The following is a 22,994-nucleotide window of genomic DNA, read 5'->3' on the forward strand; positions in this document are numbered from 1 at the left end:
TAAATGAGTTTAGCGTATTCGGAATCTGGAGAATACTCATGGGGAGAGTGACCGGTCAGGGAGGGTCAAGACTCAAGGCTGCTGTATGGACGAATGTCAGATTTTGATCTAGAGGCATGTCATCCAAGGAGGTGGAGAATTAGATGAGGCCTGCATTGCGGATATCCTAATCCAGAAGGAAGATAATTTCACCTGACGCCGTTTAAAACATGGTCCAATTGCCGTCAAGAGCAGACACTGAAATATCTATCCAGGCAGACAGTGAATCATGAAGTTGGATGCGGGCAAAATTTCCCATTATGTTGATTGATATATTTATGAGATCAAATCTTTCCACGGTCCAAAAACCTAGTAGGAATATCGACCGGCTTACATCTCAGATATTCTGCTATGTTCTTTCCCAGCACATCATAAGTTGAGCTAGAAGCTACACCACGATCGAGATGATCTTTAAGCAGGAAATGGACAGCTGAAAGAAGATGTTAGTGAAGGTATTTAAAGCTTAGCAAGGGCACATGCCTGATATGTTTGGGAGTTCAAAACGGAAGATTGGTTTACCAGTGTCGTCGTCACCCAACAGCTCTCGAATCTTGTTTACGGTGAGGACACTTCGGAGCCAATCCCATTCGTCAGTGTTTCTAACGAAGAATCCGACGTTGGCATCTGATCCTTTGTCGCCTGAGCGAGCATGGACGATGTAGCCAAGGGGAGCCCTCGTGGTAGGTCCAAAAGTAGACAAATCGACGGGAGACGCGGTCTCATATGTTGACTGCTCGTATAAAAAGTCCTGAGTGTCGTTAGGTGCTGCGATTGGAATCTCCAGTCCCTTTTCAGGAATATGAGCGACGTGTGTAATGTCTTTCTGCGGGAGGAGCGCAACAAAGTATTCGTAGTATGGCTTAGGTACCGCTTGTCGGGCATCCACTGCAAATGTCGCACCAGGGTACGATTGCATGATGATATCTGTTACCGGGCGCAAGAAGTTTGCAGTAGAGAGCGCCTGTTCGGTTCGTGACTGGGCAAAGATGCGCAGGTCAACAGTAGCAGCATCTTGGCTCCTTGGGTTCTCGGGACATCGACCGTTGACGCGAAACTTGAGGCAGTGGAACTTGGACTCATCGAGCATAGCTCGGACTTGCCTCTCAAGCAGCGCGGCCTTTTCCTCAATATCTAAACCGCAAAGGAAGTAATGTGCTTCGGCTTGGTAACCGCCTTTGGCGGTAATTCCGACCTTTGTAGTGGGAGGCGGCTTGAGACCGCCCACGTTGTGTACGAATCTATCGTCGTAGTTAATAAATGGCTCAAAGCGATAAAAAGATGTTTGACGCTTACACTTTGTCCTTTGCAACTTGTTCCAACTTTATATTGTCAAGCTTGGCTACTACGTCGGAGTTGTAATACAGAGGGCCCTGGATCTCGTAAAGGAGCTGCGCCTTGCAGGTATCGACAGTGACTAATCCATCGCGATCCTTCTGCTTGGTGACACAGAAGTCACCATTGCTTTGCATCTCGACGATGGGAAAGGCGAGATTTGTCGATTCACCAGGCAAGTCTTTGAAGCCGGTAAAGTTGCCACCGGTCACGTATGTCGAGCACTCGATGAAGTGACCAGCAACAAACGCCGAGGCGAGTTGCTGGTAATCTTCTCTTTTCCAGCCAAAATGGTAGGCTGCGCATCCGATAGTGGGCGAGGCATCCGCAACCCGGCCGCAGAGGACAATGTCGGCTCCATGCTTGAGAGCCTCGACAATGCCCCAGCCACCGAGATAACACTGAGCATATATGGGTTCCAAGCCCCAGTCCGAGAGATTTCCTCCTATGATGGATGAGCGGTAGTTGAGAAACACGCGGGAGACCAAGGCTTACCATGTGTGAGACTCTTGAAAGCATCGCCCCTGCCAATGGCCTTCTTGACAACGTCAAAGACCTCGTCTCCGCCAATCCAAGCAACCTTGAGACTCAGACCGGCGCCGGCAATCTTCTCTACAACAACGTCGTGAAGTTTCTTGGTGTCGCTGGCACCAGCATTGACCACAAGTCTGGCCTTGCTTGACGCCAAATGAGGCAGTGCGGGATCCAGAGCCTCGAGAAACGAAAGCTCAAATTCATCTGTAGAACCTGCACCGTCAACCTTGCCTCCCCCTCTTGTGGTCATGTTGTACTCTGAAAGCCAATCGCCAACGATAAAGTCAACGTCCTCATTTTCGGCTAGGTCAGCCAGCGCGTGGCGCCGGTCGGTAACTGAGCCAGAGGCTGAGGCAATTCGTAGCAGCTTGTCGGCAATGGAACCCATGGTTTGAATCTGATGATAATTATTCTGTGCTGCAAGAAGAATGTTCGCCCTGGACCGCTAAACGGCATTGTTTATGTAGAGAATGTCGAATGATAATCGCCATGATGGTTCAGTGGTTCGCTGGTCATACACCGTGGACTTTGTTTCCATGTCCGAGGCAACCTACGCTCTATCCCAATCGGGATTGTAAGGTGTTCCCTCTGTTCCAGGAGGGGCCAATTCCTCGGTAGTTGTGACTGAGTCATGTCCACTTCTTCCAAGCGTGGCCAACCTCCGACATAAAGCGGGGTCAAGCTCCAAGAGTGCAGACATGACAAAGGGTTTTAAACTCATTTTGCTTAGTGCCGCCCTTCCTGGGCACTTGGGTGCATTTCCACTTGGGAGGTTGCGTACTGTTCTGCATTAACTGGCGCAAGACACAAACTCGACTTGGTACTTCACGGCAGCTTATTAACATGTTTTCCTGGGCCACTTGAATATCGCCACTATGAGTAACTACAACATCGACTGCAGGCATACATAACTTTAAGTCGGTGAAATATGATTTGTTTAAAAGGAATAGAGAGGCATTCACTATCTCTATAGCAACATCGTCTTAATCTTTTCTCAGATCATAACAGACCCTGTAAGGCCGCCGCATAAATCATGCATAATTTCTGTACATACTATAGCTACCACCAAGAGCAGATGAATATAAACTGGTGGTAGCCCCTATAGCTTTGGTTTTGTCTCGCTCGTCCAACCCATGTGCAAAGGATCAGCCTTTTGTAAACCATACATCTGGAACAACTTGTCTTCTAAATCCTTTTGGGCCTGTATTCTTGCCCTCACGGAATCTGCCCGTCGACTCTCTCTTCTACCTAGTTGTAGCATACGAACCTCATCAGGACCATCAACAATTCTCATAGTCCGAGCGCTTGGCATCTGCCTTATCTATCTTAACGGCTGCGTTGAGGACGACCAGCCTAGATGTATCTATGCCTAGGCGAGCTTTGGCTACCTCGGTAGTGACATGCCCATGTTCATGAAGCATTTTGCCAAATGGTGTTTTCGACGGGTCATGAATACGATCCAGGATCAGATCGAGAGCGCGTTCAGCCTCGATTTAAGTGCAAGTTAGCATCTCTCCTGCATAGAACTAACGCAGGCCTGACGATCTCTTACCGCTCCGATGCATCGCATAGTGTGGTGAATTCTGCCAGGACCCAGTCTTCCTTGGATGATCTCGAAACCCCGACCTTCTCCCAAGACGAGATTAGTTGCGGGAATACGAACGTTATTAAAAGAGATGTGACCGTGACCATGAGGGGCATCATCGTATCCAAAGACCGACAGCATGCGGTGTACGGTGATACCAGCAGAACGAGCAGGTACCAACAAGACAGACTGTTGGCGATGAGAATTTGGATTAGAGGGGTCCGTTTTGCCCATCACAATGTACAGCTCACATCTAGGATCGCCTGTTCCACTGCTCCACCATTTCTACACAGAGTCAGACGACAGTTTGAATACACAGGCCGCGGCGGTACTTACACTTCCGTTCAGTACGTACGAATCTCCATCGCGTTTGATTTCGAATTGAATGTTGGTGGCGTCGCTGGAAGCAATGTCTGGCTCAGTCATCAGAAAGGCTGAACGAATCTTTCCCTCAAGGAGGGGCTCGAGCCATTCCTTTTTCTGTGGAGCATTTCCAAACTTGGCCAGGACCTCCACGTTACCCGAATCGGGAGCTGAGCAGTTCATAGCCTGTAGAGTCAAATGATGAGCTTCGTTTGTGCGAGATGCCAAGAGTTGAGTCAACATACTGAGTCAACATACCTCACTTGCGATTTGGCTTTTCCCCAATTGCTCAGCCATCAAGGCGTATTCAAGATTGCTATAGCCACTGCCCTCTGCATAGTGACTCCTTGGTAAGAAAAGATTCCACAATCCTCTACGTCTTGCCTCGTACTTCAGGTCCTCAAGAATCCGCGGATGTGCAACAAAACGATCTCTGGGCTTGTTACCCAGCATTTGAGCGAAGATCGTATCAGCTGGAATGCATCTCTCTTGGACAAAAAGCTCGACTTCGTCCAGAGTTTTCTGAGCTTTCTTGCTGACTTACTCAGAAAATGCAATAGGGATACGTGCTGATGCTGGAAGTCCCATGGCGGTGATGATAGCAATTGGTCTTGATATTAAGTGGTAGTGAAATCGGCCAATGGAATATACAACGGTCGACGCACGGGAAATCTCTGTTGTAGAGGAATAATACAAATTGGGGTTCGAATGGTACTATATTGTATATAATGCAAGCCTTATCGGTTACCAAACATGGTCGATAAATCTGTTGTTAATACTTTTGTGGTCCGGTATATGAAACTGAAAAGCTAAGGCATGGAACCGTTTAAGTCAAGACAGCCGGAATTTAAAGCCGCAATTTAATCATTAGTTAGCAGTAGTGTATTTTTAGTAAATTATAAAAAGCTTTATTTTTAAAAATAGTTACATTATAACAAATAAAACATATTTACTGTAAATAATTATTAAAAGGTCTAATTTATATTAGTTTACGTACAGTAAACTTAAGAAGTATATGGAGTATATTTACATATAATAACGAAGCCCCCTGTAAATTGCCAGCAACAGTTTGCCGCGGGAACCGGCCTGCAATTCCGGGTCGGTGAACCAGGCACGGAATTGACGAGACAATTCCCTCGGCATAATAACCCTGATTAATGGGTAAACACCTCGTGATCGGTTTCGCGCGTTGACCACAAAACGCTTTGCAGTGGATTAAATGGAGGCAAATAACAATCGTCTAGAATGATCGTTGAGTTCATTTGCATTTTCTAAATATTTCTTTTTAATGTTCTTGGTTCATGCGACAAGATGGCGGGAGCAGTCAGACAACCCATCGATGTTGCGCGATTGAGTGCGTACATTGAACAAAATGTGAATCAAATCTCTCTTCCTATTAGCTTGAAGCAGGTATGTTCTCTAGAGATGATCGCCCAGTCAATTTGCTTAATCCTTCCAGTTCGGCCATGGCCAGTCCAATCCCACATATCAAATTACATCGGCAACAGGTCTCAAATTTGTCTTGAGGAAGAAACCCCCTAGAAAGCTCCTCTCCAAGAGCGCGCACGCGATTGAGAGAGAGTTTGAGATCATCAAAGCATTAGAGGCGACTGATATTCCTGTACCCAAGTTGTATTGTTTATGCGAAGACATCTCTGTCATTGGGACGCCATTCTACATCATGGCATTTCTCGACGGCAGAATATTTGAAGAGCCTTGGCTTCCGGGCCTTGATCCTGAAGAGCGCACTCTGATGTAAGTTACTTTGTGGAAGATTCAAGTCGCTTTTGAATTGCTGACGTGTAGATCAGCTGGAAGGAGGCAGTCTTTACGCTTGCGAAACTACACTCAATTAATTTAACAAGCATTGGGTTGCACAGCTGGAAACGTCCTACTAGCTTTTACAGGCGCCAGATCAAAGCCTTATCAAAAACATCCGAGGCCCAGGCAAGCACTTCAAGTCAGCCAGGAGCACAAAATGTTGGAAGATTGCCTTATTACGACCAGCTCATCAGCTTCTTCACAGACAACTACACCCACCCGCCCGATGTGAGGAGGCTGGTGCATGGAGACTTCAAACTTGATAATTTGGTGTTTCACAAGACCGAGCCCAGAGTGATTGGCATTTTGGACTGGGAAATGGCAACAGAAGGCCATCCGCTATCTGACCTTGCCAACTTGCTCATGCCTTTCAGTTGGGAACCACAACAAGTGCCGTTTCTTACATCGGAGACTTTGACATCAGAGCTGAAGGAGCTTCAATCAAAGTTCCTACCGTGCAACCTCGCGGGGATTCCTAGCATGGAGCAGTGTCAGGAATGGTATTGGGGCGGAGTGGATTGGGATGCTGCAGGGTATCTTGATTGGGGTGTTGCATTTAGTAACTTCCGTACGGCTGTCGTCATGCAGGGCATAGCTGCTAGAATTGTAAGGGGCCAGGCCAGCGGTAGTAAGGCGAGAGAGTTTGCGCGGCAGACGTTGGCTTATGCATCATGGGGATACGCACGAGTCGAGAAACTCCAACAACGACTACCGCTGCGTAGCAAGATTTAGACAGGTTTATTGTCATGTGTAATTGAGTATCAAATTTCTTTCTTCCTCTTAAGGAGATACAGATACTGTGTTCCAAGATTGTGAAATACAGAGCCTTGATTGACTCTTCCACCGCCATCTCCGAGATGTTCTGACGACGATAAATGATGAAACTTAGTCCTAGACCGTTCGGAGATAAGGCGCAGAGGCTGGTATGTAACGCCAGGAAGTAAACGGCTTGAAAGCCAACACAAATATTCACAACGTAGAATCCTTTTCGCCTACAGTTATATTGTCTTGAACCGCTATGTACTAAATTTTCGTTCCATCCAGTGTCTTCACACGCGTTCCAGCTATATAAGTCCCATCAACAAGACACGGTCGAGGCTGTCCGTTTATTGGGAGCTGATCCAGGAACCTCCACCGCAGTAGTCCTTTCCATCCGAATTGATACCATTTATTGAGGGTCGCGGTGGGAAACATTGGGAGGACTCCCACGATGGATGGGTCATGCGCGATCAGGACCAACACCTTATCGATCGCATCCAAGGACATGAGGGTATTCACGCTCTTATGTGCCTCTGACGGATTGACGTACCAAGAGTCGGCATGGCTGCATGGCTGGTAGTATGGAGTGTAGCTAGCCTCAGCCGGGTTTGGATGGCATGATAAGTATCGCTGGCTTGATACAACCTCTGGTGCAGAAGAGGGCAGACCAACCTCGTCCCTTGCGAGCTCTCTAGGCATTTTGGTCTTCTCAGTTGGTCTGAAAGCCCCTCCAAAGTGACATATGTCTCCTCCAAGAAACACGAATGTGTCGCTAGTCGTTCTGACCAGGGAAGAGAGATGACCAATGGCGTGGCCAGGGGTGTTGAGAAGATACATACTTCCATCGCCAAAGTAGTCCATAGCCTGATATCCTGCCACATGAAGATGTTGATTAAAGCTTATCTCTCTGATCTCACGATTTTTCAAGGCTGACTCATGGACTGGTGAGTTGGGGTTTGCTGGGTAGCCAGGAAGGAAATGCTGGGAGAAGTCAGGACCGATGATGAGATCCATGGTCTCTGGAAACGTACTTGGGTCCCCAATGTGATCGTAATGGTGGTGGCTGACTATTGCTGCGTCAATTTTGGAGAGGTCAAGGCCACCTTCTCGTAGAATATCGGCTAGGTTGTTATCGACCTTGATCCCAGGAACTCTCTTATCGATGGTCTTTGCGATGGGATCTGGCAAATTCCAAAAGTCCTTTCGGCATCCCAGGTCGAAGAGTAGCTGCTTCCCCGTGGTGTCGTGGTTGATGAGGAATGAGAACGTGGGGAAGTTCATCAGTTCGTGTCCTGGTATTGTAGGTTCGACCAAAGTGTCTGCTGGAACTGTGAGATGACATGTCGTGTCAATGATCGAGAGCGTGCAAGTAGCCCCTTGCCTCGGCAAGTCTATTTTCTGTGATGACATGGTCCTTGACGCGTTTTGTTCAACCGAAGAATAGAACAGGGGTGGTCCAACACGTATTCGAAGGATAGTCCTATGGGAATCATTCGTGGTTTATTATATAGCGGACAACAGCAGTCCAGGTCACATTGTTATAGAAACGTTTTACGTACCGCGGATTTAGTTTCCGAGGTCCCAGTTATTGCTGGGGGGGCTACATCAGCTTCCGTTCAAACAGGACCGCGAATAGACAGGCCGCTAAATATGAATCTTATCACTCAACAAGAGTATACTTGTTCTAGCCCTCCTCTTCTAGACATCCACGAGATACATAAACAAGAAGAGGAACAGACGCTAGGTATAATAGATACTTTTTAGAAACCGTTATTGTCATGTTTAATACCATATTGCGCTCCGGAGTAGAAAAGGTTTTACAAGTTCAAAGACCAATGCCCATTTCTTGAGCAAAGAACAGTGATCGATCATTCTCAACCCATCCACTAAAATCTTGGAATAGAGGTGATGCGGACCCTGTCATGTCTAGTCCCAACTCGGGACTCATTTGCTGTCTAGCAACAGCAGCAATATCTTCAACTGCCCTATCATCGTCATGATCGCTATCTTGTGAAAACAGTAATGGGATGAAACATCCAGTTTTGCTTATCAAGGCTTGCAGCTTACGGGGAAAGTCTCTCTCGACAGGCAGCCGGTCTTGGCTTAGACTCAGATCAAGAGTCAATGCCAGTCTGAGGAAATGTGCAGGATTTTGGGTAATGACATCCATCGAAGGATGTCTTACCTGATGCTCGTCTATGTGGTTGATCATTTCTGATTCACAGTATGTGCACTCCATAAAATACCTGATCGCCCTTGTGACCCAGTCGACCCCTTCATATCTTGGCTGGAGCTCTTTCATCGCGGCAACAAGGATGTTCAACTGGGTTTGCCTCTTGAATCTTCTGGAATGCTCGTCTTCTGATTCTCGGGGGACTACTGAGGGTGATAGTTTGGCATCGAGTATATGTAGCGCCAGTGGAAGTGCCGTACATGACACTGCGCTGCTCGGTAGATAGCGTGCTAATTCGAGATCGAGAAGTTGTCCAATTTTGTTTGTAATATGTTCCGATGCATCCCACAACCCAATCCGGACTCTCTCAATAGTTGCTAGTTGGAGCTGCGTGCTTTCGTATGAGACGGGTGAATGGGCAGTCATGCCTAGTAACAACTCGAAGTTGAAAAGAGTGACGCGGGCAGAACTATAGAGTAAGCTTCAAAATTGAAGAGACGTAGTTCATGTATTGGGCGTCTTACTGATAGTAGATCCATATCATATTGGCGAACATTAAGACAGAGCTCTCTGTCATATCGACTCGATGGCCACCGTGCTGAGTAATGGCCATTATTGATGAGGATGCTACAGCCTTGGCGCACCAGTTCTCCAGGCCTTTCTTGCACTCATAAATCTGCAACATTCTCCGAGTTGAGTCGCGGGCATTAGACACAGTGAAGTCCTTGGCGGGATGCACTACTGTCAATATATCGGATATACAGAGACATAGGTCTGTCATCGTAAGCATCAGAGTAATTAGAGAGCTTTCAGTGTCGACGTGATAAACATGAGACCGGTACTTCTCGCCCGAAAGGGTATCGTACGAGATAGTCGTGGTTGCATGATTGTCGAGATGGTCCCGTGAGATCTGTAGGTGTCGATGAAGGCAAAGGGAGATTATTCGATCCCGGATGATGCAACACCACCAGATTCTCCTTAATCTGTTGTCATGTAATCGCTGTTGAATAGATGCTTGCCCTACAGCTTTGGACACATCTGCGCACTTGTCTGCTCCTAGTGCTTTTGCATGACTGATGGCACGGCTTAGCCAAATGCTGTTTGGTTGCTTCTCACTCGAGTTGAGTGAAGAGCTCCAGTGAGTCAGTAACAGTGCAGCCTGCGCCATTACATTGTGGTTGGTTTGGATCTGGGAGCTGTAAAGAAGCTACCTGGTGTCAGACTCGGGTCCAATCGGCCATGGAATTACACATACCATTGCACGTTTGTAGAAACACGCTTTTGCTTGGCGAAGGTCCCGAAAGCCCAAGGCTTTTACTTCCTCTTTAGACATAAACTAACCACAGTTAGTACCAGCTCGATTCAATCATCATGGAATGTATGAAGAGGTTACCTGACAGGCAGCAAATAACATTGCTTGTAGAAGAAGAATATCAGGACAATTGCTTCGGTAATTTGCAGGATTCGAATCACACTGAAGATACCAGAAGTCACCCTCGTCTAGCATTGGTAACAGAGGATTAACGTAGAGAAAGTAGTGACTGATGAATCGTCTCGTAACAAGGTCTACCGGAATATCGAAGCAACCCTCGGAATCGAGACTGGAAGCATCATGCACGACATTGCGATCGATCTCTACTCTGTCCCAGCAATCACCTGTGAGGGTTAGAGGTGTACCAGCGCTTTCTCGGGTAATCTGAGCCTGATCTATATCGATGGCGCCGGCTGGAGGCTGGAAGTCTCTTCCAATGTTTGCTTCGTCCTCGGAGCTTTGTGTTGTAGTGTCATTTGAATCCACCGAGTGACTGTCAACAGGGTTTGCTGTGTTGAGGATACTGGAACTACAACCTCTGGTGGCAGAAGGTGCTTGGACTTGGATACAATGAGGTGATGGATCTGGTGATTCCACTGCATTGCTCAACAGCTGAAAGGACAGGTAGTTGTCTGAGTCCTGACTCGAGTCTGGGGAATAATGTTTGAATGACAATTCTTCATCGGCCCTATAATATCCTATCAGCGATAAGTCACTACAATAGTTCTGAACAATGTTACCATCTAGGCTTTCGAGGGCCTCTGTTTACGACACACTCAGTCGAGTTGAAGCGACAGTTACTACAAGGCGTAGAAGTCCGAGTGACATCACAGCGGACCTTGCGCCTTCGGCAGCTCAAACAAGCCCTTGTGGCTCTTCGCCTGTAAATTCTTCTCATGGCAGCGTGGCGAGGCGTGTTGCAGCGGCGCTCGGTTTGCGGGAACTCGGTGAAATGGATTATTGATCCGAGGTAAACATTGTTGGTTGTTGAAACACATATATCATTGCTATCCCAGCCCCAAAGCTCCCGTTTCACCACCATTCCAGAGATGCTAGCCCTAACTAAGCCACGGAAGTCTCAAATCGCGGGATTAAATTCCGTGGGTTATCGCCTATGGCGGGTCCTGGAATGACTCGGGGCGATACAGGCAAACTGCCTCCAATGTTATCCATAGAGCCTTAGCCCCTAGCACTACCCGTGTCACGAGTCCGTGTTTTCATGCTCAATTACATTCGAACTTGTAATGTGCGACATGCAATCGGATAAGTCATCATCCATATTCATCGACTGAGCTTGTATCTCATTACTACTGTGGAATAAAATTCCCTGCAAAGTCCATGTCAAGTCCCTTGCCACGGAGTTACATTCCCGATGCCATTGTACAAAAACCGACAGCACGCGAGCGCCCCTGCTGCGCTCACTCATGCCTCAAGATTTACGCGGCGGGCTATTGGAAGTTCCATCCTGAGGAGCATCGACGTTGTTCATCACTTGACCCATCATGTTCGTCATTGATATGTGAGACCCCTCCAGCAGCTGATTGTTGAACCAATCAATGGGCGGAATAGCCTCGTGTAGATCAAACTCGTGCTCGGCTGAGAATGCCCACATGTCTTGATATTGGCTCTCCAAACTGAACTCGTCTAGGTTCATCCCGTCAAGATCTAACGGTCTCTGTTGGGGAAAGCCAGAGCGTGTACCTATATCAGATGCCTGGAGAATGGAACTGGCTCGATCCAAGGTGCGATATCTTTGTCTTGGCCTTCCTCCGTCATTGTTATCGTCACGCTCATCAGCGCCTTTGGACATGCTAAAGCTCGGCCGTTTAGTTCCAGCCCTTTGACCTAGTCGAGAAGTTGCTATTCTCTGCCATTCACTCTTGACGAGAATGATGACTTCCAACGCTCGGGTTGCATTTCCGAAGCAGCGACCGATCTCCCCAAGCGAATGACAGCAAAGCTGCAAGTCGTTCAGAGAGTACCGGGACTCACTGTAGTTACGAGTGCAGACGTCATGTATGAATATGAGAGAAGCGGTGAGAATAATGTGGACAATCTGAACATTTGCTCGCCGAAAAGAGTGATGTTGTTGGTAGCATCGGAGGAGCTCCGCTATTTGGTGGGCTGCCGAGACGCAGTCACTGGGCACGCTTGACATGGCTGCTCTGCTTTCTGCTTTGTCTAATGTTGATTTCTGTGAAGCGATTTGATAAGAGAGGTACGGTCGATAGAGAAAGATGAGGGTGGCAAAATATTGCATACTGGTCATTGTCAGATCCGAACACGCGGGTGAACTTTCTGGGTAGGGTGGCATACTGGAGTTGTAATACAGCAGGATGATAGATCTTATCAGTGCTTGCGTATTTCACGTCAATCAACGAGGTTAAACCTTCATGCCAGTCGTTCACGCACTGTTTGGTGTTGAGGAGGAACTCGACCAGGTCGGTCAACCCCAGCGTCCGTCCAGCATATCTGATAGTCGGGTTAGCTCTTGCACTCGGCTCTCAGGTAGGAAGGAAGTCTCACAGAGTGGTGTTGATCTGCCGCATGTATTCGCAGAGTTGAACATTGGCTGCTGCGCAAGCACCGACAGGGAATAAAACCGTATTCTCCTGTTCATTTGCCTGCCAGACAGAAGGTGGGTAAGACTTCCATTCTTTGCAGTTGCTCTCACTTGACTCAGTCTCTGGCATTGGGATCGTAATGTTTTGAACCCCCAGCCCCCATGGTCGGCCAGCATATAGGTTCCACATACTGGAACTTAGGTTAGTAGTGTTTTGCATGGGTACGTGAGGCAAACATACTGTTCATGGATGAAAACCCCCCAGAAAGCTGTTTGTCGGATCTTCATGTCACGCTGTGTCAAAAGCCCGTTGCTAATGTGATTGCTGATGTCCAAGTGAAGTCCCAGATCGGCGCTCAACCGGGTAGCCATGCCTGATGCTCTCTTGTTAGTCTGTGGTGTCGCGTCATAAAGATAGAGGTCTGGACTTGCCACTGTAGAGCCAGCCACGAGCATCTCTAGTAGATGCAGCTTCAGTAGCACTCATGATCACAAGTGCCTGAACTGTCGCCACAGTAGGGCTGTCCATCTCGACGTCCAGAAGTGCTTTTGCTCGAGCAGAGAAGAATTCTGCAGCGGGTTCGGGGACTTTGAGCTTTTCGCCGTTGGCTAGACAAGCTCCAATGGCGCATCTTGACGCGTCAGTCCAAGACTAAGTGTACAGTGGCGGGCTTGAGACGTACGTTGCATTGTTCAGTGTTTCAGAATAGTAGGGACTGCTTATTTCCTGTAATCGACAGCGTCTCTTTTCAGCGAAAAAGACATCTTCATCAACGACGTGAATTGCCGGATCTTCCCAGGCAAAGTAGAGCCCTGCCAGATGCGTTTCGAGGTCCGATGACACGTCCAGGTCCAATCCGAGTCGCCGAAGAACATCCATTCCTTCGATCGATACTCGGCGAAAGGATGGGCTCGACAATGATTGAAGTCCGTCAGCATACATGTGAAGATTTGACGTCGGTCCATAGTATCGAAGCTGTCCGTCCTCTACAATCCTGAGCGCACCCATTCGTGCTGATAGAATATCTGTGATGCTACTATCACCATCTTCTGACGCATGAACTCCGCTTTGTGCGAGACTTGTCGACTGGGGACTCGGGATACTCGAAGTTCCAACCATGACGAAGTGGTCCTCTGTGTTCGGTAGATCTCCAGCTAAATCCCGATTTACCTGGGAGCTTTGAGCAATCTCTGGTGCCTCCAAGGGCTGAAAGGACCCAGTATTAATGAAGTGTGTCGAAGGACTCTCTGCTCGTGCAGAAGTGGTTTTCTTTCCAGGTCGACGCCTTTCGGCCTGGTTTTGGTCGGCATCGGTCCCTGAATGTGCCTCCGATACGGTCGATCGAGGCTTGGAGATTGGAGTATGTCTGGTTGGAGATTCCGGTGACGGTTGGGGATGGTCGATATTGTGTTCTCGTAGGACACCTTCAAGTTGGGCGATGCGCGCTTCAAGGTCAACGATTGCCTTCTTGGCTGATTGTCTGCAGTAAATCACAGTAAGTAAGCTTCCACGCTCATCTTCTCCCGCAGATCCATCCTCCAGGGGGTATTTGTTCACGGCGCATTATCAGTCACGCACCTTCTCATGTCTCCATCAGCATTGTAGGAGCATTCGAGCTTGGAGTTTATACAATTGGAGCAAACCTCATTGCCATCGCACTGCAATACGATAAGCCTAGCACACGAAAGACCACATCAACAGAACCCTCAGATAGCACGGGGATCTAGTACCTTGACCTTCCGTCTTCTGCAGTTCAAACACGCGCTCTTGACATATTTGTGACCCATCATTCTGCCGAGCGGAATGTTGCAACAAGGGGATAATGACAATGATGTGGAGGGAATCTGGAGATATCCGATCGCCTGGGGAAACTCCCCTCAAAGAAGAACTGTGACATAAGGTGAGCAGTCTGCAGCTAACCCCATGTTCCTGTCTCCGTAGGTCCTACTCTTGATGAAGTTAGTCACTGGATCTACGATGGCACGGGTCATGCCCGCCCCCGCATTCTGTCTGCTAGCATAAAAGGTAAGACCAACATGACAAATGCAATCCTGATTTATGTACCCTTGATCATTGCCACTTTGAATTTTCACAAGTGGGGATGGGGAGGCATTAGCTACGCTACGCTACACAAAGAGATAGCATCCAACCCCGCTTGGTTTGAGTCCAACCAGTCGGTAGTCCCGGCCATTTGCAACAACCGCTCCGTCTCCTTGAGACAGCATACAGTCCTTTCAATCAGTGAGGAGTTTCTTAAGCTTGAATGGCCGGGAAAGCAGGTGATTCTTTTTTAAAGGAGCAAGAGGCTCCAATCAAAAGCCCATTGCCGTCACAGAGCCTACGGCTTGACTGCGGCCTATATGGTTAAGCCGAGGGTGCACAACTGGATTAATCCTACCCCAGCGATGTGGTGGTACTGTCGGAATATAAACCCGCGGAAACTGACGATGCGCAGGGAGCTGGGCTTCTCACCTCCCCCCCCCCCCCCCCCCCCATCCATAGCCGCAATTCAATGTCTACCAAATTGTGGCAAGCATGAGACTTGATTATTTATCAAGAGAGCTGACAATGTCCATTTAATAGTCACAATCAAATTACCAAACCTTGGTCAATATACTTTGTTGATCAGATTACATTACCATTCTTGTGAATGAGCAAAAGCCACCAACATGCCAGCGCCCAACGTAATCATCATCGGCGGAGGGGCCGCTGCCATTGCCATGGCACACGCCCTGAAGCACAAACTTGGTTTCAACAACTTTGAGGTACAAGTTTCTGACACTTTTTATTCTTTCTGGCTCTGACTCGCATGAGATATATGAGAAGCGGGAGGGGCTTGGAGGGACTTGGAGAATCAATACTTACCCAGGATGGTGAGTTTGCTTCCTGTTGCTATCCCATCGTGTAGTATCATGGCTTACACGCTCACTATAGTGGCTCGGACGTTCCCATACACTTGTACTCTTTTAGCTTCAATCTCAACCCCGATTGGACTCAAGCACTTGCCGACCAAGAGGAGATTCTTCGATGTAGGTGACCTGCTCCGTTCGTCCTCTTATATCTTACCCCTTCCCCTGTAGTTTGAGGTTTTACAAAGTAACTCATGCTGGTCCAGACATTGAGAACACAGTGGACAAGTTCAGCCTCCGCAGCCATTTCCGCTTCAAGGTCGAGTGCACTGGAGCTGAGTGGGTAGATGGATCGTGGCATGTTCACTTCCTCGACACGTACACCGGGGAGGAGTTCACGAAACAATGCACCATCCTCCTCTCCGCCGTAGGAGGCTTTTCTATCCCTCGACAAGCCAAGTTTCCAGGAATGGATAAGTATAAAGGCAGAACTTTTCACACCGCCGAGTGGGATCATACTTTTGACTGGAGAGACAAGAAAGTGGCCGTCATTGGCAACGGCTGTAGCGCTGCGCAAGTTGTGCCGTCCATTGCACCAGGAGTAAAGAAGCTTGTTCAATACGCTCGCAGCCCGCAATGGTATCACCCTCGACCAAACCGGGTGTTCTCTTCTTTTGAAAAGTTCTGCTTTCGTTACGTACCCTTGTATCAGCGGTATCATAGGCTCGATCTCTTCCTCCAAACAGACGATCTTGCTAGTGTATACGGCCCAGACGAGAAGCAGATCAAGAAGCGTTTGGCAACGGAAGCAGAAGCAAGAAGCTACATTCTCTCCGAGGCACCCAAAAAGTATCACCACTTTATTGTTCCAGACTTTCCTCTTGGATGCAAGAGACGGATCTACGACCCCGGCGACCTGGCTGCTTTGCGTCGTGATAACGTAGAGCTACTGCCCGAAGGTATACAAGAGTTTACAGAAACGGGTCTGATCAGTGAGAAGGGCAAGCCTGAGGACTTTGATGCCGTCATTCTAGCTACAGGCTTTGATGTTTCGTCTTTCTTGGCTCCTATGAAGATCATAGGCAAGACTGGTGAGGAACTTCGGGAACAGTGGTCAAAACGACGAGGTGCCCAAGCATATATGGGAACATTTGTGCATAACAACCCTAACTTTGCCATTTTGTAAGTCCAAATTGACACATATTCCCTTTCGATGACGAACATTACTAAATTTTCGTAGGTTTGGACCAAATACATTCCCCGCTTTCAACTCCGTCATTTACGCCATCGAGGTGCAGGTCGACTACATCACATCTGTCCTCGTCAAGCCCATCGTCGACGGTTATACCCATGTCGTTGAGGTCAAACAGGATGCTGAAGAAGACTTTGTCGAGAACTTAGACCGTATACTCGGCGAGACGGTCTTCTCAGCGGGATGTAGCAACTGGTATATCAACAAGGCAGGAAGAAACTCAGCTGCTTGGCCGGGCGAGGCTGTGACCTTCTGGAAAGCGACTTACTTTCCGACATGGAGCCACTTCCTTTGGACGGGAGGCTCTAGCTTCTGGATGCTTCGCAAAGCTTGGAGAAATCTTAAGACTACTTCGCCCCTTAGCTGGCTGGCTCTGATTGCTGGTACAGGGTTTGCGATGTCTCAAGGGCTTGTAGCAATTCCACGTCCGCTTGATAACCTTTTTCGTCCCTTGATTGGATGAGGGAGGTTATAAGTGGGATTGTGGTGTATTCATTGTCCCCGTATTCGTTATGCCCAGTATTTTTAATAAAAGTAATAAATTATGCAATCTTCATAGCATCAAGTGACAACGTATATAAAAACTTTGACTTTCTAGAAACTGCTGTTTTCTGCCGCACTGGTACAGTTAATAGGTTCAAATGACTTGCAATAAGTGCACCATTTGTTTTGGGGTGAATTGCTTCGCCTCTATTTATTATATTCCTTCCACAAGCTGTTCAGTTTAGACATGTCATAAAGAGACACTCACCAAGCCACTTAGGAAACATCCATATGACGGAGCTGTATTCCCCACGTAAGCTTGAAGATCTGACTCCATGTCTGACAAAAGTCTGGTACGAGACAGAATAAGAGGCAAGTGTTTAGTTAAACGAATTGCACTCGAGTAGGCTTAGCTATGAATAAAAAGTAGACAATGCTTCAGCATCTTCGAAATCTGCCTCACCACCGAACTGAGACCATGTATCAAGAAGTGCAAGAGTATCCAAAGACTTTTGTCTCATCACCGCCACTGCCTCTGCCCCGAGTGGAATGCGCAATGGTATCTTTGCCGCCTGGCCTGAAGTGAGGTTCTGCCTCTTCCCGATGTCAACGATCTTTTCTGCTGCTCTGATGGGATCACCTGGCTGGCGGCCATGTGAATCGGCCAGACTCTGCGCGAGGGAGTTCTTGGCGTTGGCATAGTCTGCAATGCCGCCTTGCGTGCTCAACTTTTCGTTTTTACTCTTCTCTCCAAGGATTCCTGTCCTGAAACGGCCTATGACAAAGACATGAACATTGATGCCAAGTTCAGACACTTCCCTAGACAGTGATTCGGCAGCGCCTATCGTGCTCTGTTTTAGTCCTAACGTCCATGACCGCAAGACCAAGAGCATCAAGCGCCGACTCACCTTCCAGTGAACATTTAGTGGAGGCATACAGTCCACCTGCTGCGGCACCATACCAGGCAGCAATACTTCCCATAAACATTATTGTGCCCGATTTTTGAGAACGCATAGTTGAGAGGACAGATCGGGTCATGTTCATGGCCCCAAAGAAGTTGGTGTCGAATCCTCTGAGAGTGTTTTCGTGGCTGAAGGTTTATGAGATGAGAAATGGAAGTTATGCTTGCTAGTATGAGAGACATACCTGAGTTCTTCCCATACCCCAGACTCGACGTATCCTGCGTTGTTTACCAGGATGTCAATTCGCCCAAAGAAAGAGACAGCCTCTTTAACTTTTGTGTCGAGGACATCCTGGGACGACGTCACGTCAAGAGAAAGTATCTTGATGTCATCATGACCCTCAAACTCTTTCATTGTACTAAGCTGTCGAGCTGTAGCAATGACCTTGTCACCTCGTGCCAGAATGGCCGAGACTAGACATTTACCAAGCCCACTGGAACAACCCGTCACGATCCAGACTTTAGACTGCATTTTGACTGGCTTAACTGCGCACTCTCAACATCTAGGTAGGTCTTAAGCAAAAATAGTCAATCCCCAAAACCTCGACCATGTTCGGCATGCATCAACCCAGATATCCATCACATGCCTGGTGTTCACTGTAAGCCACATCAATTGACCCCGCGTTCCGGAATCTAGTTCCAACGCCATGGCTGATCGTGATCAACTAGACTTCATGTGACTTAGCGCCACTCTCTGGCATTACTCATGCAAAAGACGAGGTGCATGACTAGCTCAGCTTCGGCTGGACTTGTATCCCTGATAGTGGGGATTATCTCATTACTCAGTTTATGTTCTACTACAGGGATCAAAAGTCCTTCGATGTTAGGATTGAGCCATTCTTTAGGGATATACAGGCATAATGAATCAAGGATGGTTGAGACTGACATTGCAATTGACATAAATGTTGTAAAAATCAGTGCCCAATCTCGAACCTGAGCTCTCACATATGACACTTCTCTTCTCCAACTACCCTACACCCTTGAATGACACTCAATCATCATGCAGCTCGAACCGCACTTGACGCAATTATTCATTAACAATAAAGTAAGAATTCTATCAAACTATTTTACCGAGAATAAACTGACAGTTAGAAGTATGTAGATTGTCACAATTCAAAATTGTAAATACTTCCGAGTCTACCATTGTACTTCACAATAATTAACCAGCCACCAAGCATCGCTGTATACAATCCAGCCACGGGAGACCTAATAAGCGATCGTATCCCTGTCGCTGGCAACAAAGACGTGGACGAAGCTGTTGCTTGCGCCAGTGAGGCATTCAAGCCAAACTCGCCATGGCGGCAAATGACACACACAGAGAGAAGGGAGATTTTGCTTAAATTCGCGGATCTACTTGAGGCCAACCAAGAGCGCCTTGCTTACCTTACTCGATTGACACTTGGAGCTCCATACCTTCCATTTGGCAAGTCTGAGATTGGAACAGCTATCGGTTGTTTTCGCTGTAAGTTGCTCCGGCTTTCCTAGATGTATTACGGCATCAACAGGCTGATAACATAGATTACGCCGGGTGGGTGGATAAGCATGCTGGCCAGAGTTTCCCAGCAGATGATGGATTTTACAAGATAGTGCGAAACGAGCCGCTTGGGGTCGTGGCAGGGTGAAGCATAGTTCTTTGCAGATCTCTGGAGGGACGTCAGCTAACATGTCGCTAGCATTATTCCATGGAATGGCCCATTGGCGTCTGTTGGCCTCAAAGCAGCCCCAGCCCTTGCCACTGGCAACGTCTTCATCCTGAAGCCTAGCGAAAAGACACCTTTTATGGCCGCAGAGCTTGGAAAGCTTGTGCTTGAGGCCGGCTTCCCTCCTGGTGTTTTCCAGGTCTTGACGGGTGATGGATCGACAGGTGCAGCTCTCGCTTCGCATATGCGCGTTGCAAAAGTAAGCTTCACAGGAAGTATCCCGACAGGAAAGATGGTACAGGTTCTGGCAGCCCAAAGCAACTTGAAACGGGTAACGCTGGAGCTCGGAGGGAAGAGTCCTGCTGTGGTCTTTGACGATGCGAATCTTGAGAATGCGGTCAAATGGTGAGAAAATTTGATCTGTGGCAGCAGCGGGCCCAGCTGACGAAGAAACTAGGGCTGTCAACGCACTCGTCACCAATTCTGGTCAAATATGCTTCGCTCCGACCAGAGTCTTTGTGCAATCCAAGATCTATGACAAATTCGTGGCAGCTTACGTGGAGCGTCTCAAGGCAAAGAAGGAGGTTCTCGGTGACCCGGAGGCACCCGGCACCGAGATAGGACCCGTCGTGGACAAAGCCCAGTACGATCGCATCATGGGTATCATATCTTCTGCCCAGGAAAACAATGACGGAAAAGTGCTGACCGGGGGGCAACGGGTGGGCGAAAAGGCGAGTGACGTCGTTGCAGGAAGAATTGAAATGCGACCTGAGCTGACCGAAGTAGGGATACTTTATCGAACCCACCGTTTTCGCCGAGACAGACAAAACATCCTTCATCTACAAAGAAGAGATCTTTGGACCGGTCGCTGTTATCAACAAGTTCGACACAGAGGAAGAGATCCTCGAGTTAGCCAACGACAGCAAGTACGGACTCATGGCCGGGGTCTTCACCCAGGATATCAGCCGCGCGCTTCGTTTGAGCTCGCTGATTGACTCTGGAGTTGTAGGGATCAACTGCATCAGCACCATCTCGTTTTCGTGTCCTTTTGGTGGAACTAAGGAAAGTGGACTTGGTCGAGAGAATGGAGAGCACGCGTTGAGAGCATATACAGAGCCAAAGACAATTCTGATCAACATGGCATGCTAGAGGGCGATGGGGCCGTCTGTAAACTCGTGCTGCAGACCTAGCGCGTCATTGACGAGAGAAAAAGTCAACAACGCGTCAGAGGGAGGGAAGAGCTTAATGCAGATCGACCAAGTAGTGTGCACCTATCCTAAATCGGCTTAGACTTAGTTTCCTAGTCGATTTTGTGTCGACTGACATTACTCATGCCAATCTAACCTCAGACCATGCATGCTTTACTCCTCTTGATTTGTTCCCTCACTACAGTCCTGATCTCAGCAATCCGTATCGTAACGCAAAGACACTCGGCATCGCGACTCAGACTCCGGCTGCATCTAACCTGTGACTCTTGGTGGAATTTACCCCGCAGCCCAACCCCACGGGGTCTCCGTGCTCTCACCTCGGTAGCTCCCTCCGTCAAATCCAGGATCCGTGCCTCGATCCTAGCCCGGAAAGTGCAGTTTTATTTGCTTTCCTTGCCATACCCTTGCCTTACTGTCTGTCTGTACTGTTGCATGTGAGACGACTATGAGTGAGTTACAGCCAGACACCGCAGCACGGCCATCTTCCTCACGGAGGCGTTCGAGGGCTGTGTCTGATCTTACCAAGGAACAGATCCAACATAAGCGCAATGTGGATCGTAAGGCCCAGCGGGCTTTCCGTCAGCGGAATAAAGACTGCATCAATAATCTTGAGCAGCACTTCTCACAGCTTCAAGGGACATGTGCTGCATTGCGCGAAAGTTGCAGCCAGAAAGACATGCAGATCAACAACATGCGCCAGGAGAACAAATCCTTACAAGAATGCCTGCGTCATGTCTCCAAGCTCATCACTGCGGCTCTGAACCAAATAGAGAGTGACCATGACCAAGGCCAGGAACACGGCCAATTGCAAACTCAAGCTAGTAAGCACGTACCAGTCCATCTACAGCGCGTCTAGCTAACTTGGGCAGCGGAAAGGGATGCCGACCAAGGGAGCAGCGGTGAATTTCATGTAGAAGCGCCTGAACCACCACAAGACAATGAGATGGACACAGCATCTACAACTCACCAGGACGCCTCACCTCTGCACCAAGACGCTGAAGATGTTATACTACCAGACCCAGAGGAGCATTTTGACAATGATGTCGCATCTTGTCAACCCCCACCAGCTTGCGGCGATAACGCAGCTCTCATACGAGATCAACCTCATACTACATCGAATGCCATGCGTGATCAAGACACAACCTATCACATCTCTCCATCTGCCAATTTAGGACTCTTGTCACCTGCTGGGAGCTACCAACACGCCACCACAGAGTCCAATACTGCGTTCCGCCCCTCACATATAGGGTTAACCGATTCCCATATGGTAGATCAAGCGGCAATAGGTCAATGTTTAGCATCCGGCAATATGACGGCCGGTCTCGAACATTATGCCCCATCCAACGGTGTATATACTATTCTACCTTCGCATGGACCGTCAACATGCCCCTTGGACCTAATACTTCTAGAGTTTCTTAAATCTCGCAAAGAAATGATTTCCAACAACATGAGCCCTGAGTCAGTTGTTGGCCCCCGAAAACCGTCGACGCGGGCCATGGTCAACATCGAACAGGTTGATACGGTGCATCCTCTGAGTGGCATCATGTCCCGCGTTCTATCGACGTTCCCTTCTGTATCTTTAGCAGAGAAATTAGGGTTCTTCTATCTCATGTGCCATACGATGAAGGTAGGGATGGATTGTCTTTACAATACAACAGAACTAATGATCATAGTGGCAAATACATCCCACCAAACAGCACTACACCGATATGCCCTCATGGTTAAGGCCAACCGTTACACAAATAGCCGTACCACATGCCGCCTGGATCGATAACATACCATGGTCAGTATACATCCCGACATGGTCATGAAGAATGAATCTTAAGCTGACCCTTCAGGCCCGGTGTTCGTGATATCCTCATAGATAACCAAGCAGAGTACCCGTTTCAGCTGTTTTCAGACTACTACTCCCAGAATGTTAGTGTGAATTGGAAGTTTGACGGATTGGATGCGATATCAGACCTGGAAGGGGAGGGGGCCCTTCATTCAATATTCGAAAAGCACATTCGGGATCTCAAAAACTGGACGGTGTCTCAAGGATTCAAGGATCGTTTCCCACTCATGGTTACAGCTATCTATTCACACCAATGAGTTAATACAACAACGTAAATACAGCTTC

The 22,994-nt window shown here is 48.1% G+C and overlaps 10 protein-coding genes across 10 annotated transcripts; 4 read left to right on the plus strand and 6 right to left on the minus strand.

Moving 5' to 3' along the window:
* Window positions 1-502: 502 nt before the first annotated feature.
* FMAN_03720 (uncharacterized protein) lies at window positions 503-2,293 on the minus strand (the record flags this gene model as incomplete). Its single annotated transcript, XM_041824393.1, has 3 exons — window positions 503-1,277; window positions 1,333-1,816; window positions 1,867-2,293. The coding sequence occupies 3 exons, from the start codon at window positions 2,291-2,293 to the stop codon at window positions 503-505; spliced, it is 1,686 nt and encodes a 561-aa protein (XP_041689877.1).
* A 1,116-nt stretch (window positions 2,294-3,409) lies between these two features.
* Window positions 3,410-4,441, minus strand: FMAN_03719 (related to acyl-CoA dehydrogenases; the record flags this gene model as incomplete). The annotated part of the gene is made up of 4 exons (XM_041824394.1): window positions 3,410-3,775; window positions 3,827-4,039; window positions 4,112-4,337; window positions 4,398-4,441. 4 exons carry the CDS (start codon window positions 4,439-4,441, stop codon window positions 3,410-3,412), a joined length of 849 nt encoding a protein of 282 aa, XP_041689878.1.
* A 723-nt stretch (window positions 4,442-5,164) lies between these two features.
* FMAN_03718 (uncharacterized protein) lies at window positions 5,165-6,406 on the plus strand (the record flags this gene model as incomplete). Its single annotated transcript, XM_041824395.1, has 3 exons — window positions 5,165-5,263; window positions 5,313-5,608; window positions 5,665-6,406. The coding sequence occupies 3 exons, from the start codon at window positions 5,165-5,167 to the stop codon at window positions 6,404-6,406; spliced, it is 1,137 nt and encodes a 378-aa protein (XP_041689879.1).
* Window positions 6,407-6,697: 291 nt separating this feature from the next.
* FMAN_03717 (uncharacterized protein) lies at window positions 6,698-7,843 on the minus strand (the record flags this gene model as incomplete). The annotated part of the gene is made up of 1 exon (XM_041824396.1): window positions 6,698-7,843. The coding sequence occupies one exon, from the start codon at window positions 7,841-7,843 to the stop codon at window positions 6,698-6,700; it is 1,146 nt and encodes a 381-aa protein (XP_041689880.1).
* A 415-nt stretch (window positions 7,844-8,258) lies between these two features.
* FMAN_03716 (uncharacterized protein) lies at window positions 8,259-10,816 on the minus strand (the record flags this gene model as incomplete). Its single annotated transcript, XM_041824397.1, has 5 exons — window positions 8,259-9,075; window positions 9,131-9,813; window positions 9,862-9,942; window positions 10,000-10,606; window positions 10,659-10,816. The coding sequence occupies 5 exons, from the start codon at window positions 10,814-10,816 to the stop codon at window positions 8,259-8,261; spliced, it is 2,346 nt and encodes a 781-aa protein (XP_041689881.1).
* Window positions 10,817-11,347: 531 nt separating this feature from the next.
* Window positions 11,348-14,068, minus strand: FMAN_03715 (uncharacterized protein; the record flags this gene model as incomplete). The annotated part of the gene is made up of 7 exons (XM_041824398.1): window positions 11,348-11,909; window positions 12,181-12,390; window positions 12,445-12,672; window positions 12,723-12,855; window positions 12,917-13,113; window positions 13,165-13,962; window positions 14,061-14,068. 7 exons carry the CDS (start codon window positions 14,066-14,068, stop codon window positions 11,348-11,350), a joined length of 2,136 nt encoding a protein of 711 aa, XP_041689882.1.
* A 1,083-nt stretch (window positions 14,069-15,151) lies between these two features.
* On the plus strand, window positions 15,152-17,046 carry FMAN_03714 (uncharacterized protein; the record flags this gene model as incomplete). Its single annotated transcript, XM_041824399.1, has 5 exons — window positions 15,152-15,247; window positions 15,306-15,355; window positions 15,417-15,511; window positions 15,613-16,513; window positions 16,572-17,046. 5 exons carry the CDS (start codon window positions 15,152-15,154, stop codon window positions 17,044-17,046), a joined length of 1,617 nt encoding a protein of 538 aa, XP_041689883.1.
* Window positions 17,047-17,479: 433 nt separating this feature from the next.
* FMAN_03713 (related to ketoreductases) lies at window positions 17,480-18,499 on the minus strand (the record flags this gene model as incomplete). Its single annotated transcript, XM_041824400.1, has 3 exons — window positions 17,480-17,907; window positions 17,975-18,156; window positions 18,213-18,499. The coding sequence occupies 3 exons, from the start codon at window positions 18,497-18,499 to the stop codon at window positions 17,480-17,482; spliced, it is 897 nt and encodes a 298-aa protein (XP_041689884.1).
* Window positions 18,500-19,027: 528 nt separating this feature from the next.
* On the plus strand, window positions 19,028-20,662 carry FMAN_03712 (uncharacterized protein; the record flags this gene model as incomplete). Its single annotated transcript, XM_041824402.1, has 6 exons — window positions 19,028-19,072; window positions 19,123-19,148; window positions 19,203-19,489; window positions 19,546-19,645; window positions 19,701-20,072; window positions 20,125-20,662. 6 exons carry the CDS (start codon window positions 19,028-19,030, stop codon window positions 20,660-20,662), a joined length of 1,368 nt encoding a protein of 455 aa, XP_041689885.1.
* A 658-nt stretch (window positions 20,663-21,320) lies between these two features.
* Window positions 21,321-22,966, plus strand: FMAN_03711 (uncharacterized protein; the record flags this gene model as incomplete). Its single annotated transcript, XM_041824403.1, has 4 exons — window positions 21,321-21,696; window positions 21,745-22,502; window positions 22,549-22,658; window positions 22,714-22,966. The coding sequence occupies 4 exons, from the start codon at window positions 21,321-21,323 to the stop codon at window positions 22,964-22,966; spliced, it is 1,497 nt and encodes a 498-aa protein (XP_041689886.1).
* Window positions 22,967-22,994: the final 28 nt, after the last annotated feature.

This window comes from Fusarium mangiferae (genome assembly GCF_900044065.1).
Source record: "Fusarium mangiferae strain MRC7560 genome assembly, contig: FMAN_scaffold017, whole genome shotgun sequence".
NCBI lineage: Eukaryota > Fungi > Ascomycota > Sordariomycetes > Hypocreales > Nectriaceae > Fusarium > Fusarium mangiferae.